At 57.4% G+C, this 17,037-nt stretch overlaps 1 protein-coding gene and 1 long non-coding RNA gene across 2 annotated transcripts in view; one reads left to right on the top strand and one right to left on the bottom strand.

Annotated features, from left to right (window-relative positions):
* Positions 1 to 678: 678 nt before the first annotated feature.
* Positions 679 to 14,231, top strand: Acvrl1 (activin A receptor like type 1). The gene is made up of 11 exons (XM_021654427.2): positions 679 to 815; positions 3,041 to 3,190; positions 5,560 to 5,661; positions 6,028 to 6,279; positions 6,457 to 6,665; positions 6,854 to 6,953; positions 7,731 to 7,877; positions 7,982 to 8,257; positions 8,856 to 9,053; positions 12,074 to 12,204; positions 13,945 to 14,231. The coding sequence occupies exons 2-11, from the start codon at positions 3,148 to 3,150 to the stop codon at positions 14,077 to 14,079; spliced, it is 1,593 nt and encodes a 530-aa protein (XP_021510102.1). The 5' UTR covers positions 679 to 815; positions 3,041 to 3,147; the 3' UTR covers positions 14,080 to 14,231.
* The window catches only part of LOC132655737 (uncharacterized), a 20,941-nt gene continuing 12,155 nt past the window's right edge, over positions 8,252 to 17,037 (bottom strand). Inside the window, exon 4 of the long non-coding RNA XR_009593527.1 lies at positions 8,252 to 8,359. This is a non-coding gene — a long non-coding RNA (uncharacterized LOC132655737). The remainder of the gene's footprint in view (positions 8,360 to 17,037) is intronic.

Below are 17,037 nucleotides of genomic sequence, written 5' to 3'. Positions count from 1 at the left end.
ATTCCGGCTCCCCTGACCTGATGGAGGGGTCAGCTGCCATGCCCTGAGGGGCTCAGGCCACGCTGACTCAGAACAGACCTTTCTGGGCCTCTCTAGCCCCAGGCTGAAGGTTAACAGCCAGGACTGTGGAAAAGGGAAAGGAGCAAAAGTGTTAAGGGTGAAGGGCCCAGAACTTGGAGGCAGAAAGATGTAGGCCGACTGGGGCGTCCAAAGGGCGGGGCCAGCTTTGACCAGACCCTCCCAGCCCAGTTCAGCTCTCACAGGACTGTTTCTCAGGCACCGAGCACCCTAACCCTGAGCACCCAGAGCGAGGAGGGAGAGGCCTGGCGCAGGTACCCTCCCCAGGGCCCTCACGAAGCCAGGACGCCCGGAATCCAGGTTTCTGCCCCTCTCGGTTTCTACCGTCCTCCCTTTTGGGGGGCCAGGGTGACGCCTCGGCTGCCAGCTTGGTCCCTGTGGCCCTGCCCAGGACCCCGAGGTCTGGGTTTGAGGCCCGCCCCTTCGTGAGTGGGGGGTGGGGTGGCTGGGGTGACCGCACCGGGGTCTGCAAGCCCTGTAGAGCGCCGGGCCCTGCTGCCGGGAGGCGTGCTGGGCAATAGGAAACGAGTTATTAGGAGGGAGTGGTGGAGCAGGGCCAGGCAGGAAGAAGCTAGAATAAGAAAAACTTTTGCTCCAGCCCTTTCCCAGTCCCGGGAGGCCGCCGCGCCAGCCGCGCGGACCGAGCCCTTCCCGGGCCCCAGGCCGGCTCTGGACTTGAGACCCAGGCTGCCTCCTCCGAGAAGGAGAGGTGGGGGGTCCTGTCGACCCGTCCGAAGGTGAGTTGGGTAGGGTTGGGCCAAGCAGGGAGACCAGTTTCTTTTCTCAGGGTCTCCTTCGTGAGACCTCTCAGAGGGCGCGAGGCAGGGTCAGTTTTAGCTGGGCAAGAGAGCCAGAGTCCCTTGGTGTGGACACTCACCTGCCTTTTACCTACCTGAGACTGGGAGGGAGCCTGACAAATCTGCACGAGGAATCAAGAACTTCTAAGGCCTTTAGCTTCTCTTCCCCAAGCCAGAGCCGCCCACTTAACTGTCTCTTGTCTGCTTACTGTAATAGTGAAATGGGCAGAAGGGTTCTTCCCCCGCGGAGCTCCCACGGCCCTCCAGGAGGCTGGATTAATGTAGGGGTGACGTCCTACGCCACTGAGCCTCCTCACACAGCCAGCCCGATGTGGCCACAGAATTCCCCTGCCCTGGGTGTCCTGCACCTCCAGGCTGAAGGGAATCCTAGCCTTCCCGAGGCTGGGCCGAGCACTGCTCCAGGCTGGCTGCTTTCTTAGGCCTTCCTTTGGAGGGCATGCTCCTGTGTTTATGAGCAGCTTCTGGGTGAGTTGGGGTCCCCTCTCCCCCTGCCCCCCTACCTGTCTTCTCAATTATCCTGTGAGTACTTTTATGCTGTGAGTACTTTTTCTCACACAGCCCGTGAGGGGGGAGGCCACTGCGCCCAGCTTCAGAAGGGAAGCCAGCATCAGGCTTTGTACAAACGTGAGGAGGACACCAGGTAGTGACAGCAGGACACACCATGGTTGGGCTGTTCGTTTTGCTCTTTTCGAGACAGAACATTCAGCTTTAGGGTGTTAACTCCCCTGCCTCGTCAGGAGGCCCCTGAGCGGTGGGATTACGGGTATGTGGTTGAGCTGTTAGCAGCACTAGGTGCCTCCTCCGTGCCAGGAAACCTTCTGCATCTCGCCTAGGACAAGGCTTCTCATGCCCATCTCACGGCTGTAAGAAGTAGAAGCTGGGCTTGATCAGGGCCCGTGTGTGTCCTCTGTCATCACAGGACTCTCCCTGTCTGCAGGTGATTTCAGTGGTCACCGTCAACTGCCGTGAGGACGCAGTTGAACGGGAGCTTCCAGAAACCGGGGATTTCAAAGACTTGAATCCATCCTGTCTCCCGAGTGCAGTAAAGCCTCATCTCACCTGCCCCGTCTGTCACATGAATCATCGCTTTGTCCAGCGTATCCACGCTGCATACTCTACCTGTCCATTAGTCACCCGGTAGCTGTCAGGGTTATCACGCCGACTGCGTATTGCTGTGCTTGTGAGCAAGTGACCTTTATATTTCATTTAATAATGGTCCAAAGTGCAAGTGCAGTGGCTCTGGTGATTCAGATGCGAGGAGAAGCTTCGTGGTGCCTCCTTTAAGTCAAGAGAAAAAGCTCAATGCTGCAGCACATCACTGGGGCTATCCTACTTTCTACTTAACGCTAATGTCTTCTGTGCTAAAGTAAACTTTGCTGCAGGTACTTTATAGGCAGGGGAGAATAGGACAGGTAGTTGGAGCCCCATGGTCTCACGCCCCAGGGTGCTTTGGGGCGCATCCTCGTCAGATGAGGGGGACCACTCCACCGTGCCCCTCTGCAGATGCCTACGGCTCTAACATCCCGGCTTGCTCCACCACACCCGCCCCTCTAGCCTTAGTGGACTGTGCAGATGGACAGTGAAGGCAGCCATGCGCGGCTGGTCTGGGAGGTCAGTGAGCACAGAGTGCGGAAGGTAGCTGAGTTTATCAGAGCACTCTTCTGCCTTGGGACAGTCCCTGAGTGCACGACCCCTGCTGCTGCTGCTGGAAGCCGGGAAAGGATGGACAGCCACGGTCCAGCCTGGTCCACCCAGGTCCTCACCTGAGGCTCAAACCCAGGAAGTCTAGCAATGAGCAGATGGTTTCCGGGCAACGACACCATGCAATGGAACCCGAGGAGGGCACCAGGCAGGAACACGGGGTGGGGGCATACTGTTTCCACCTCCCCTGAGGACTCCCCCAAACAGAGGAACAGCAATGATTAAGGAAGGGTTTGTTGTCAGCCACTTAAGTTCACCAAACCGTATTCAGAGTCATTTCCTGTAGGAGTGTGGTGAGGCTCCGAAGAGGCAAACCACGAAAGTTCGGTGCGTGGCACGGAGGGAGAACTCGGGGCAGTGTGTCTGCTCCTATTTCCCTGCGTCCAGTTAATGCTTGCAAGTCACTTAACATCTGTGATTTCTGGCTTTGCCTCTGTGTGCAGGAGTTTGCTGCAAGTTTGCTAAGGAGTAAAAGGGAAGCTATAGACCCCGGCACCCGACCCCACCCCACCGCACGCTTAACCCGAGAAGGGATGTGGTCAGCTGTACCATGTTCCCCGGGCTGGACCAGCGTGACTCCTGCCAACCTTCCGGTATGCCTCTGGCTGGCACGTAGAGCAGACTCTTCGCCCACATCCGTACTCACCCTCACTCTGCGGTGCCACCAAGTCCCTGCTTTTGTGCTCTTCTCCTTCTTCCCACGGAACTGGGAGGCCCCTGGGAATGGAGTAAGAGTCCCTTCCGTCCGCGGCCCATGTCCATACACCCAGCAGCACAGCACACAGGCCTGGCTCTGTGCCCGCTCAGTTCTCAAGGCCCGGAGCCCACCCAGACGGCTCAGAATTCCCTGTGGAACTGTTTATAAACACATGCTTTCCTTTCCTTCTATTTTTTTTTTTTGTTGTTGTTGTTGTTGTGTTTTGGTTTTTGTTTTTGGAGAAATGTCTTGTTACATAACCGAGGCTGGCCCCAGCATCTTAAGTCTTCCGATAGTATTCACAGTCCTCCTGCCTCAGCCTCCATAGGGCTGGATCACAGGCATGTACCACACTGTACCCTGTCCCAAGTGGGTTGCTTGCTTGTCTCAGACAGACTGAGTCCTGCAATGGGTGACAATGGGTGACAGACCAAGGGGATCTACATGAGGTTCCAGGACGCAGCGGACAGGCAAGGCGTGCACTCGGACAGGCAGGGAGGTAGAGGCTTGCTAGCATGTCCCGGGATGTCTTGTTGCCACTTCTTGGCCTCTCCTTAGCTGCTTTCCCAGCGGGTGAAGACTGCCAGTCATGGCTTCCTGCCCTCAGCTTGGTACATGCCCTGTATGCACTTACCCACAGGGCCGCTGCAGAGCCATAACTGGCTAATACAGGGGCAAGAGGCAGGAGGTCAGCAGAGGCTGGGACACAGCTGCATAGCCCAGGCCTCTATTTCCTCCCCCAGACCGGGCCTCCAGGGCAGAGGAAACCCAGGCAGGAAGACCACAGCCTCCATTAGCCAGAAAAGCCCATCAGGACCCCCGGCCTGACCCTAGACATCCTGACCCCTAAAGCCTCAGCATCACGGGTCTTCATTTGGTACGGAGATTAGAAACATGGGCCTCAGTAGTCTGTGACTCAGCCAGCCTTCCTAGCCTTCTCCTGTCAAATCCCTAACCGGGGATCCAGCCTGCACAGACCGTCATTCAGAAAGTCTGTGTTCTGTGACCCCCGTCCCACTTGCTACAGGCTCGGCACAATCTTTTGGTTCTGAGGCAATAGCTGGTTTGGGTCCTGAGTTGGGATCTGTTGTGTTCCAGAAACACTCCTCCATCAAACTTCTGGAAGAGTCAAACCCCAGGCTAGTTTCCAAGGTCAAACATTCAGCGCCTAAGTGTGTTTCACTTCCTATACCACTGGCCCTCCCCCAACCCTTTCCCAGGACAGGACATCAAGAAGAGGGAAGGAGTCCCAGAGACCTTTTAGACGTCAGCACCCTCAGGCTGGGCATAGCTGCTACAGGCAGGGGCTGACCCTGGTGATTCAGGACAGTTTGGGGAGAGGGGTCTAGACTCTTGTGCTGGAGTTCTGTTACTGCAAGAAAATTCTAATGGAGTCCAGACAAGCCTCATCCCCTGGACAAGCCTCCCCTCCTCTGAAGCCAGAGCTGCAGGGGAGGAGCACACAGAGCGGGTACAGCAGGTGATGATGCTTGTCACATGACCCTGGTGAGCTGAGTTTGACCCCTCAGAACCCTCACAAAGGTAGAAAGAGAAAAACGGCTCTACAGAATTGCCATCTGACCTGCACACTTGTACCTCGGCACAAGGGCCCTTACACACGGGCACAATAATAATGAATAATTAAAAAAAACAACAAACAAACATAAAACCAGAGGTGGAGTTGATGGGTTGTAAGGTCCTACACAGACATCATATGATTGTCCCGGCTGCAGGTGGCCCCTTTAGACCCCTTCCTGGCCGCCCTGAGCTCCCTGCTGTGCGTGACTCTAGCCTGCTCTATCCAGACCTCAATCTAAACAATCTTGATTCCTGTTGCCGGCCTGGCGGGACCCTGAATGGCAGGAAGTGAAGACAGGAGCCTGTTTATGTTTGAAGCAGCCAGGCTTGGGAAAGGGTGGGCAGGGTGGGTGGAGGCTGGAAGGGTGGGCAGATGGCAGGGGACAGAGAGGAGCTAGGACAGTGACGCTCTTTCTGCCGAGGCTGTGCCCTCCTGCGACCCTCCAGCCTGCTCCTCTCCGAACCCAGCGTGGGGCACAGAGCCTGCCACTGAAACCCGGCTCTCCACCCTTCACCCCCAACAGATGGTTTCCATGGGGAAGTGAACCAGGACTTCCCTTGCAGGCTCCGCCCTAAAGCCAGACGTAGGAGTAGGGAGGTGGCTTCCCTGCCTCCCCCCCCAAAATCTTCCAGTGATTTCCTCCTGGCAGGAGGGCACCCCGGTCATCACAGCTGTCACATTTGCAGATCTCATGGCATCTCTTCTCCTCCTGCCTCCAAGGACCATGACCCTGGGGATCTTCAGAAGGAGCCTCCTGGTGTTGTCGGTGGCCGTGGGCCTGACTCAGGGTGAGCATGGGAGGGGCACCTTGGAAACAGGGGCTGGATGGGGGTGGACAGTTGGCTCCTACAGACCTTTGCATCTTCGAGACGCTGACTTGCCAGCTGAGGCTTCTTCCAGGGCAGAACCTACATCTTGGGTGGCAGGAGGAGGGGGTGTGAACAGGGAGAGCCCGGGACCAGGGCAGGGAGAGGAGGTCTCGGTACAGGCTGTAGACAGAGGCTGGTGTCTCAGTCTCCACTGACTGTGTGGCTGGGGACAAGGCTCTGAGGGCAGACAGTCAGGGGAGTGGATGAAAGGACAGAGGCCTGACGGGTTTGATCAGAAGGGACGGGACTGTAGGAGGAGTGCCCGATCGCTCATGTGCCTCCCAGGAGACGTGGTGAGGCCTTCCAGGGGTCACCTGGTGAACTGCACTTGTGAGAGCCCACACTGCAAGAGGCCAACCTGCCTGGGGGCGTGGTGCACAGTGGTGCTGGTTCGTGAGCAGGGCAGGCGCCCCCAGCAATACCGGGGCTGCGGGAGCTTGAACCAGGAGCCCTGCCTGGGCCGCCCCACCGAGTTCGTCAACCATCACTGCTGCTACAAGTCCTTCTGCAACCACAACGTGACCCTGGTGCTGGAGGGTGGGTCCAGCGGCTCTCCCGATCTTCCTGATCTTCTTAGGCCCTGTCCTCATGCCCCACGCCCACAGGGACAGGGTGCGGGGAGGCGGGTGCTGGGGTCTGACTGTCAGAGCGGCCTGCCCCAGGGTCGGGAGGGCTGGCCCGGTGGACCTTGAACTCCATGTCCCTCTCCTGCAGCCACCCAGACTCCTTCGGAGGAGCCGGAAGTAGACGCTCAGCTGCCTCTGATCCTGGGTCCCGCGCTGGCCTTGCTGGTCCTGGTGGCCTTGGGTGCTCTGGGCTTGTGGCGTGTCCGGCGAAGGCAGGAGAAACAGCGTCTGCACAGTGACCTGGGCGAGTCCAGTCTCATCCTGAAGGCATCCGAACAGGGAGACAGCATGCTGGGGGTATAGGCCTGGGGCAAGCTGGCACCCAGGGTGGAGGGCGGGCACGCAGACGGGGGCAGCAGTAGCAGGGGTCACCCAAAGGTGACGGTGAGAAGCAAGCTGGGACACAGCAGGGGGACAGCGGTAGAGAATGGGTGGGGGAGCGGTGGCTGTTGGGGCAGCCGCTCAGTGGCTTCTTGGCATCCCAGGACTTCCTGGACAGCGACTGCACCACGGGCAGCGGCTCCGGGCTCCCCTTCCTGGTGCAGAGGACGGTAGCTCGGCAGGTTGCGCTGGTGGAGTGCGTGGGTAAGCAGGGAGGGAGCTGGCGGTGGGGACCAAAGGCTCCCGTAAGCCTGAAGAGGTGGGGAAGCTCTTGGGCTCCAGGATCACGAGCAGGTCCAGCCTGGACCAGAATAAGGGTCTTTGCTGGGCAGGTTATAGGCCAAGGTTAGGTCCTCCTGCAAGGATGATAAGCCAAGGATAGCCCAAAGCTGGACAGGATGTTGATTAAGTTATGTATAAATTCAGGTTTGGGGAGAGCAAGATGGCTCAGCACGTGAAGGCACTTGCTACCAAGCCTGACGGCCTAAACTCAGTCCCCAGGGTATACACGGTGAAAAGAGAGGCCCATCTCCCACAGCTGTCCCCCGACTTCCCTATGTGATCCTAGTCAGTGTGTATTACATGCACACATACACACACAGATAAAGACAGACAGACAGACAAATAGATAGATAGATAGATAAATGTAATTTAGGAAAATTTAAAGGGCAGCTGGTGGCGGTGGTGGTGGCGGTGATAGCGGCGGCGGAGGTGGCGGCCAGCGGCATGCACCTTTAATCCCAGCATTCGGGAGGCAAACACAAGCAGATCTCTGTGAGTTCAAGGCCACTCTGATCTACACAGCCGGTTCCAAGTCAGCCAGACAAGTGAGACCTTGTCTTAAAAAAAAGAATCAGATTTCCATTTGTGAGAAGGGGGTCTGCGTAGAAGGGTGTCCGCGTAGCATCCGGAGTTGGGGTGGACCCCTGGACTACTGGCACCTCGTGTGTGATCCTTGCTCTTCCTCGGCCTTTGGATTAGGGAAGGGCCGATACGGGGAGGTGTGGCGTGGCTCGTGGCACGGCGAGAGCGTAGCGGTCAAGATTTTCTCCTCACGAGATGAACAGTCCTGGTTCCGGGAGACCGAAATCTACAACACGGTTCTGCTCAGACACGACAACATCCTAGGCAAGCTGAGCACGCGGCTGCTCTTCCGGGCCGGGCACCCCAAGCCCCTTAGCCCAGGGCTGGCGGACACACAGCTCTGGGCACTGATGTCCCCCTGCTTACAGGCTTCATCGCCTCCGACATGACGTCGCGGAACTCCAGCACACAGCTGTGGCTCATCACCCACTACCACGAGCACGGCTCCCTCTACGACTTCCTGCAGAGGCAGCCGCTGGAGCCGCAGCTGGCCCTGAGGCTGGCCGTGTCCGCCGCCTGCGGCCTGGCGCACCTGCATGTAGAGATCTTTGGCACTCAAGGCAAACCAGCCATCGCCCACCGTGACCTTAAGAGCCGCAACGTGTTGGTGAAGAGCAACCTGCAGTGTTGCATCGCAGACCTGGGTGAGCAGGAGCCAGGGGGCAGGCTGCGCAGCTGGGCGGGGCTTCGCGGCTGGGCGGGGCTTCTCGGATGGGCGGGGCTTGCTTGCTCTGCTCGGCCTGTTTCTGTAGGGGAGAGAATCAGTGCTTTAAAACCTGTTTCCAAACCGGTACTTGAATCCCAGCATTCAGGAGCAGAGGCAGGTGGGTCTCAGAGTTCCAGGCTAGCCTGGTCTACATTGTGAGTTCCAGGACAGCCAGGGCTAACTAGAAAGACCCTGTCTCAAAACTGTTTCCAGCCCAGCCCCCTTCCACGGTTCACTTTACTTCCAGAAAACGGGCAGGGAGTCAGCCTGACCTCTCTGAGAACAAGGTTCCTTCCACCCACCTCCAAGTCCTACTATGTGAAAGGGCACCGTAATGCCTACTTTGCCTGCTGAGTTCCTTGGGAATACTCTAAGGCGAAGGGCACAAGGGACAGGTGCTCTCTCTGGCCACCGGCTCCACCGCCCTGCTGTCTACCTCCGTCTGCTCCATCCTCGCCGTATCTGCCCGGGCTTCCCGGTGTGGGGGTGGCTGCCGTGTGGGATCCCCACAGGGCTGACAGGCCAAACCCCCCCAGGCCTGGCTGTGATGCACTCGCAGACGAGCGACTACCTGGACATCGGCAACAACCCCCGAGTGGGAACCAAGAGGTACATGGCGCCGGAGGTGCTGAGCGAGCACATCCGCACGGACTGCTTCGAGTCCTACAAGTGGACGGACATTTGGGCCTTCGGCCTAGTGCTGTGGGAGATCGCCCGGCGGACCGTCATTAATGGTGAGGGCCGCCATGTGCAGGGTGTGGGTGTGAGAGAGACAGAGAGACATGGACACGGGTTTCCTTGGTGGCCGGAGCCTGAAGGTTTGAGGCCTGGTCTCCTGGCATCCCTTCCCTGCTGTGCATCAACTCGCTCGCCCAGCACAGATGGACCTTGAAGGTTCATCTGATCCTCTGGATCTGGCCTTGAAACTTGAGCGAGAGACAAAAAAAAAAAATCCATAAATATTCAGAGCTGGGACTACAGCGAGGTGGCAGGATGCCTGCCTAGGGTGTTCAAGGCCATGGGCTTTGCTCCTGAGTGTGGGGGCGGGTGGGGCAGTGAGGCAGCAAAGCCAGCGTCCATGTGAACTCCCCCATGCTGGTGGGAGGTAGACCGGGCAGTCCGCTTGCCTGGACTCGGTTTCAGGTTTGTGACGGTGAGCTCTCGGCTTCGCTGTGCCTGCTTCCTCGTTTGTGAAGTGAGCAATTTTTAAAAATTAAGTGCAGCTGCAGAACAGCTAGAAGCTCGGCGTAGAGGCCCACATGTGAGATCTCGGTACTTGGGAGGCAGAAGAAGGGCTGCTCCAAGTTCAAGGCCACCCTGGTGTACACAGCGGCCAGCCAGGGCTCCGCAGACAAACAGTGCCGAGCTCTAAACACTAGCGGCCATCATGAAAGCGTTCCCGCATTATGGCTCCACTTGATAAGAAAGCGGACAGAAGCGCAGGGCTATGGCTAGCTGTCGGCAACACCTTAAGCCAGAGTGTCTGATCCTGGGCCGGTGCGCTGTCACCGTGGCAATTAAACGCCGGTCCTTGATGTCTTTGCTCACACGTGAGCTGTCTGGCGTGTATTGCAGCCTCATCATCATAGTGGCTCGCTAGGGAAGAACATTAACTTGGAAAAACAGCCTGTGCTGGCCTGTGCTGGCCTGTGTGGCCCTGTGTGGCCCTGTGCTGCCCTGTGTGGCCTGTGTGGCCCTGTGTGGCCCTGTGCTGGCCTGTGCTGCCCTGTGTGGCCCTGTGTAGCTTGTGCTGCCCTGTGTGGCCCTGTGCTGGCCTGTGTGGCCCTGTGCTGGCCTGTGCTGGCCTGTGCTGGCCTGTGTGGCCTGTGCTGCCCTGTGCTGGCCTGTGTGGCCCTGTGCTGCCCTGTGTGGCCCTGTGCTGCCCTGTGTGGCCCTGTGCTGGCCTGTGCTGGCCTGTACTGGCCTGTGCTGGCCTGTGCGGCCCTGTGCGGTCCTGTGCTGCCCTGTGCTGCCCTGTGCTGCCCTGTGTGGCCTGTGCTGGCCTGTGTGGCCTGTGCTGGCCTGTGTGGCCTGTGCTGGCCTGTGTGGCCTGTGCTGGCCTGTGTGGCCTGTGTGGCCTGTGTGGCCTGTGCTGCCCTGTGCTGGCCTGTGTGGCCTGTGTGGCCTGTGCTGCCCTGTGCTGGCCTGTGTAGTCCTGTGCTGCCCTGTGCTGGCCTGTGTGGCCCTGTGCTGGCCTGTGCTGGCCTGTGTAGCTTGTGCTGGCCTGTGTAGTCCTGTGCTGGCCTGTGCTGGCCTGTGCTGCCCTGTGCTGGCCTGTGTAGTCCTGTGCTGGCCTGTGTAGTCCTGTGCTGGCCTGTGTAGCTTGTGCTGGCCTGTGTAGTCCTGTGCTAGCCTGCGCTGGCCTGTGGTTGACGGCCTGTCAGAGCTGGGGTAGATGAAAGACCATAGGTGACTGGACAGCTAGCTGCTACATTAGCCTTCATGGGGACAGTCTATGACCAGGGTTTCTGGGAGTCTGAAAGTTTACAGACAATCCCCAGGGCACGACTGGTGCCCTGCTACTTGGGAACAGAGATGTGCTCATTTCCTGGGCATCCAGGAGCCAGCCTTTTGCAACTTCATCCTTCCTCAGTGGTCGTCTGTGGACAGCAGAGACCTAGGTGTCACCAGTCCCTCCTAGAGAGTGACCCGGGGGTTCCAGACCCTGGGCGGTACTGCTGGAGTCAGCTCTGTGGAGCTGGGGAAACCAAAGAGCTGGCCTGGCTGCAGGCAGGGAAGGAAGGGCTGATGGATCTGCCCAGGGCTGCTGGGGCGGAGGGGAAGCTCTGTCAGCCCCACACAGACTCCTAGCGAATTATAAACACTGTAATCTGGTGTCAGCCCCGGCACTGATTAAAGGCTCATTAGACATGCTCAGGGCTCTGCAAATCACTGATTAGGGCGCCAGCGGCACAGGGGCGGCCTGGAAGCCCGCCATGGGGAGAACAGCTGCTGAAGGCTTCATTGAGGTTGTGGCCTAACGTGGTCACAGAAGCAGCCTGGGGTTGGGAAGCAGGAAGAGGCTGGGGGATGCCTCTGAGCCCGCAGGCTCACCTTTCAAAGAGGCTCCTGGTTAGAGGCCCTCAGGATGACGCGATAAGGGTGCTGTTGGCTGTGGGGTCTGCAGAGCCTTCCCTGATATAAGGAGATGTTATTTGGACCGAGGAATAAGCCTTTTGCTTCTAGGAGAGGTGCTTTTTCTGTCCTTCGCTGTCCCTGTTCCAAGCCTTATCCAGCTCTACCATAGATGCAGCTGAGAGTCAGAATCATGGGATTTGGATTTCTTCCTTATGGCTGCCTCTGTCACTTGCTACCTGTTGATCCTTAGAGACAAGGTTCTTGAACCTCTGGATCCGCCGTTGTGGTTTGTGAGGTGGAGGTACAAGGCACTAAGGGCCTCGCCTGGCACACAGGAAGTGCTCTGGAGCACCAGCTGCCAGTATAAGCAGGCACCAGCCAGGGAGTGTTACCCAGGCCCAGCATGGAAGACAGCTGAGCAAGATGGCAATGAGATCTAGCCTGGCAAGCCAACAAGACAGGGTTCAAGTCCCGACTCTGTCCTGACTGGCTAGGCAACCCAAATCTTGTGCTTCTGTGCAAAACACAGACAGCAACATGAGCTGCACATACAGTTATTATGTAATAGGATAGGATCCTGCTCAGGAGCAGTAAGCTCCAGGTCCCTGCGGACAGAGGCTCTCTGGTCACCTGAGTCCCAAGTGACCATCCTATCCCGTCTCCCTCGAACCCCCAGGCATTGTGGAGGACTACAGGCCACCCTTCTACGACATGGTACCCAACGACCCCAGCTTTGAGGACATGAAAAAGGTGGTGTGCATTGACCAACAGACGCCCACCATCCCTAACCGGCTAGCTGCGGATCCGGTAAGGCCCGGGCTGGGCGGGCTGGGCTGGGCTGGGCGGGCTGGGCTGGGCTGGGCTGGGCTGGGCTGGCATGGGTGGGGATTGATCTCAGCTGGAATTTCTGGGTTCAGGATTGTGGATCAGCAGCCTCTGCTTCTTGGATAGATCTTGGGTTGTCCTGGGTGACCCTTTTGGTCCAATCTGAGATTTTTAGAACCTTCTACCTCACCTGCAAAAATCAGAGGGTCTCTGCTAAATTTCTCCTATCCAATTTTTGTTGTTGATTTTAATTTTTTTTCTCAAGACATTCCACACTTAAAGAAATACATGTATATAAAATATACATTATCTATACATATATATATGTATATATAATACATACAAATTTGTAAATGCTTCTAAACATTCACTCCCGGACATGTACACATTTACACATGTAGGCAGACTCTTGGCACCATGAGGACAAAAACTGTGTTTTTATCTCACTTTTTTTTTTTTTTTAGACAGGAGTCCTACTATGTAGCACTGGCTAGCGAGAAGCTTACTGTGTAGACCAGGCTGTCCTCAAACTCAGAGAAGTACACCTACCTGCTTCTGCCTCCCGAGGGCTGGGATTAGGGGTGTTTGTCACCATGCCCAGCTTGCTCCTTTTTTAAAAAATTATTTCTTTGCTGAGCCTGTTGGCGCACACCTTTAATCCCAGCACTCAGGAGGCAGAGGCAGAGGCAGGTGGATCTCTGAGTTCAAGGCCTGCCTGGTCTACAGAGTGAGAGCCAGGGCTGCACAGAGAAACCCTGTCTCAAAACACAAAACAAACAAACAAAAGCAAGCAAACAAAACCTGATTTCCTCTTCTACTTTCACACAAACACGATGTCTTTTGACTGTATCCCTTCGTTATCCTCGCTCATCCTTTCTCCCTCCCACTCAACCCCCCATCTTTCCAAGCAGTCCCCTCCTGCCTCTCACTCTAACATTTCTGTCAGCTCCTCGGTGCCTGGCATATACTAAAACTCAACGAACTTTTTACTGAGAGATAAACATATGCGTGTATACTTAAGAGACCACACAGATGCCTTTCAGAGGAGCCAGCGATCCCTGGGATGGGCTCCTTCCTGGAGACAGGTACTTTTGGGCAGTGCCCATGGTTGCCACATCTCAGCCATGGCTGGTGAGGGGGCCTGGGAGTGGGTACTCTGGGCACTAGGTCCCAGGGTGCAGGAGGCAACAGAAGCTTGCAGAAATAGCCTTCACAGTGAGTCCTGGGGGCGGGGTGAGCCAGGTGCTCCACAGAGGCTGTTTCCTGGGGCGTCTGTGGGCTCTCAAAGACCTCCACACCCTCCCGTGCTCTCTCCTGCTTTTTTTCTGCCACCATCTTTTTCACTCTACTTCCTTCTTCTTCCACTTAGCCTTTCCTCCTCATCCTCCCCTTCTCCCCCCCCATATTCTCTCTCTCTCTTTCTCTTCATTTTTTGAGTCAGGGTCTATCTCACCTTGGCTGCCCTGGAACTCACTCTGTAGACCAGGTTGGCCACAAAACTCAGAGACCCACCTGCCTCTGCCTCCTGAGTGCTGGGATTAAAGGTGTGCGCCACCACCACCACCCAGCTCCTCTCTTGCCTTTCTCCCTCCTGCCAGCACACCCTCTTCCTGTCCTCTCTCCTGCTATGTCTCCCATAACGGAGCCATTGCCTCCTCACCCCATCCATCCTTCCATCTTCCTGATGCATGTACATCCTCTCTGCTTCTTTCCCGCCCCTAGGTCCTCTCCGGGCTGGCCCAGATGATGCGGGAGTGCTGGTACCCCAACCCCTCTGCTCGCCTCACAGCGCTTCGCATCAAGAAGACTTTACAGAAGCTCAGCCACAATCCAGAGAAGCCCAAAGTGATTCAGTAGCCCAGGGTCCCTGGACTTCCTCTGCCTGAAGCATGTGGTGGGGGAGAGGTTGTCTGGGTGGAGGTAGGGTGAGCGTGCACGCTGCCCCGTGCGTGCCTGCCCAGCTTGGCCCCAGCTCATCCAGCCAAAAATACAGCTGGGCTGAAATCCGATCTGCCTCCGTCTGGCCTGCTCAAAGTGGCCGGCTCTCTGACGCCTGGCTGGGCTCCCCATCCATCCCAAGGCCAGCAGGGCACACCCCCTACCACTCCCCGGGCAGGGTGGCCAAGCCAGGGAATCCCGAGCCCGGATCCTATCCTTGGTCAACCTTACTGCCCCATGGGAGCTGACAGGATGGCGTAGGGTCATGTCCAGCTTCAGCAGATGCTCTGCCCTGCCTAGGCTCAGCTGGAGCTGGCCTCAGTTTCTCTCTGTGGGTGTTTATCACTTCTCCAATGCCTTCCAGTCTTCCTAACGCCCCCCCCCCCCCGCTAGTAAATGCCAGTCTCTTGGGAGAGGTGGTGCCTGATCCTTCTACCCCCTGTCCCCTTACCAGTCGGCTGGCTCATTAGGGCATCTAAACCCAAGGGTCCCCTGAGGAGGAGGAAGGTCACATGTGGTGGGAGAGATTCAGCATCTCTCCACCTGACAGAGAGGACTTCACCATCTTAGCATCTCAGGTTTGGTCCTGTGAGGCGACCCTGTGTGAAAGCTCGCATCAAATCAGTCTTGCCTGCTGCACCCCCTCTCTGTCACTTGCCTCAAGCCAGGGTTTGTAAATAACTATCAGAGTCCAAGGTGCCCTAAAGTGCCCCCTGGCCTAGTCTCCAAGCACGGGTTCTTGCCTTAGGAAATGCTAGTGTCTTAAGGCAGCCTTGGACCTCCTGTGGCTTGGCCTTCTTTGGGTGGCTTCCTTCGAGGTCTCCAAGACTGAAAAGAAACTTGGCCAAGAAGCCTCCAGCGACCAGGGTTCTGCCCCTTCCTGGCCTTGACTCTCTGGCCAGAGCCCACCCCCCCCACCCCCCCAAGGCCAGGTCCCAGAAAGCGTACCTCGGGTGAGCCTGGCCTAGAAAGACAGTAAAAGTTTGGCGTTTAGATGTGTAGTGGGTGTGTACCCGTGTGCTGAATGAGTGAAACTGGATGGCTGGGCTGAAGAGAATCGGATTGTAGGCAAGGCTTGAGGAGGGTAGGGCGGGGCTCAGGCAAGAGATAAAATCAGCCTCCATCTTGGGAAGACCTGGCCTAGAAACTCTTGGCCATTGAAGGGAGAAAAAAAATGTCGCATCCAGCTGCACACACACCGTGACCCCCTGGGCTCCTGGGGTCTGTACTCTTGGCTCCCACATCACTCTCTTTCTCAAGCGCATCTTTCATCATTGTACGAGGACTAAGGAGAACCAGGAAGTGAAACAAGGTGGAAACAGAAAGTAGACCAGCGTTTTCTAGAACAGTCGGACAGAGGCTGAAGGTTCTCTGGTCACCGGAGCCAGAGCATTGCTTTCTTGACTGAAGGTTTTTATTTCTACTAGACTTAGGAACAAATTCCTCCTTGGACTCCACAGGCAGAAACCGAAGACGGCAGCTCCTCCAAGGCTAGGAAATCCTGGGGGAGGCGGCTGAGTGACAGGGGACACGGCAGGAAAGGGACCCTCCAAGTGACAGCTGTCTCCAAATGCTCCAAGTGTAGGTGTGTGAGCGGAACCTACCTCTCCTCCTTAGAGATACGGTTCATGGGAGCACTTTGCCCGCCATAGGTCCTACATAAACCGTGTCTGACCCCTGAGTTTCCGCCACGTCTTCTAGGCTAGTGCCTCCTCATTGGTCCGGTTGCAGAGGACCAAAGGGAGTTGTTGGGGATGGGACGTACAGGGTCCCAAAGTACACAGCACAAACTGCCCTCGAACAAGCCCGCTCTAGAACGCCCCCATACCTAGAAAAGCTCAGAGGCTCAGCCCTCAGATCCCACCGGAGACGCTCGGCAGCCTGATCCACTACGGCCACGTCGCCCTCTGCTGGCCAAAGCGCTGCCCGCGCCCGCCCAGCGCCCTCCGCGCTGGCTCCTCCCATCCGCGCGGGCCCGCCCCGGCTGCTGCGTGCGTGCCGCCGTGTGCATGCGCTCAGCTGTTCTGGGCTGCCCGGCCGGTGCCTGGAAACCACACCTAGCCGACGAGCTTTCTGCGACCTTACTCAGAGGCAGCTTGGCGCCTCCGTGTTAGCTCCTGCTTAGTTCCGCCCTCAGGTGCGCCCCAGCCCTTGTCTGGAATTAGTCCACACCCCCAAAATGAAGACACCCCCTCAACTGGACACCTCAGAGAGCACCTTCCCCACCCGGAAATTGTGGGCGACGCCGCTGGAGGAGTGGGACAAAGAGTAGGGGCCGGGTACCGAAGGAAGCCTTTCGGAGCTGTCCAACCCAGAGATACAAACGCTCTAACAAGAGGGAAACAGGGAGGGTGCCCCAGTTTCTTCTGAGGTTGGCAATTTGGTCTACTCCCCATGCCTCCATCGGGTGCAAACCTGCAACCTTCTGCCCTGGGGCCGGGGTCCTCCTCCCTGGCGCACACACAGAGCCTGTAGATGATGGGGTGCTGACAGCGTTCTAGCCTCTACCTTTCCCTTCTTCCGGGCCCACAAGGCCGTGCAGCCCCACTGGCACCCGGATGACCACAGTGTGGGTGAGGGCTGGGGAGAGGGCAGTGGGAAACCGCGACAGTTCCGCGTGGGCTGGGCAGGCTCTGGCAGGATGGCCCCATCGCCACGCTGTTGGAAGAGGCCTTGCCAGGTCACCGCAGCCCAAGCGCTGGGCCGCATTGGTTTCCTCCGTGACCCCAGCCTCCAGCTTCCTCATTACATACATACATACAGTGAGCATTTCTGTCCCTCCCCAAGAGGTGATTGGTGCCACGGCACGCCGCGTGGTGTGAAGGTAGCCCCCGCAGCGTGCGCCTCAATACCCGTGCTCATCCCTTCCTCCGCCAA

The sequence above is a fragment of the Meriones unguiculatus genome, chromosome 8 (genome assembly GCF_030254825.1).
Source record: "Meriones unguiculatus strain TT.TT164.6M chromosome 8, Bangor_MerUng_6.1, whole genome shotgun sequence".
NCBI lineage: Eukaryota > Metazoa > Chordata > Mammalia > Rodentia > Muridae > Meriones > Meriones unguiculatus.
Note: the sequence above shows the minus strand (reverse complement) of the source record. Positions and strands in the feature narration are given on the sequence as shown.

Excerpts from the sequence above, each read along its gene's own strand:
- Acvrl1 (XM_021654427.2), top strand. The coding sequence starts at position 3,148 with ATGTTCCCCGGGCTGGACCAGCGTGACTCCTGCCAACCTTCCG. Across the intron at positions 5,662-6,027 it reads GGCCGTGGGCCTGACTCAGG|GAGACGTGGTGAGGCCTTCC; the intron begins GTGAGCATGGGA and ends TGTGCCTCCCAG. Across the intron at positions 6,954-7,730 it reads TGCGCTGGTGGAGTGCGTGG|GGAAGGGCCGATACGGGGAG; the intron begins GTAAGCAGGGAG and ends CCTTTGGATTAG.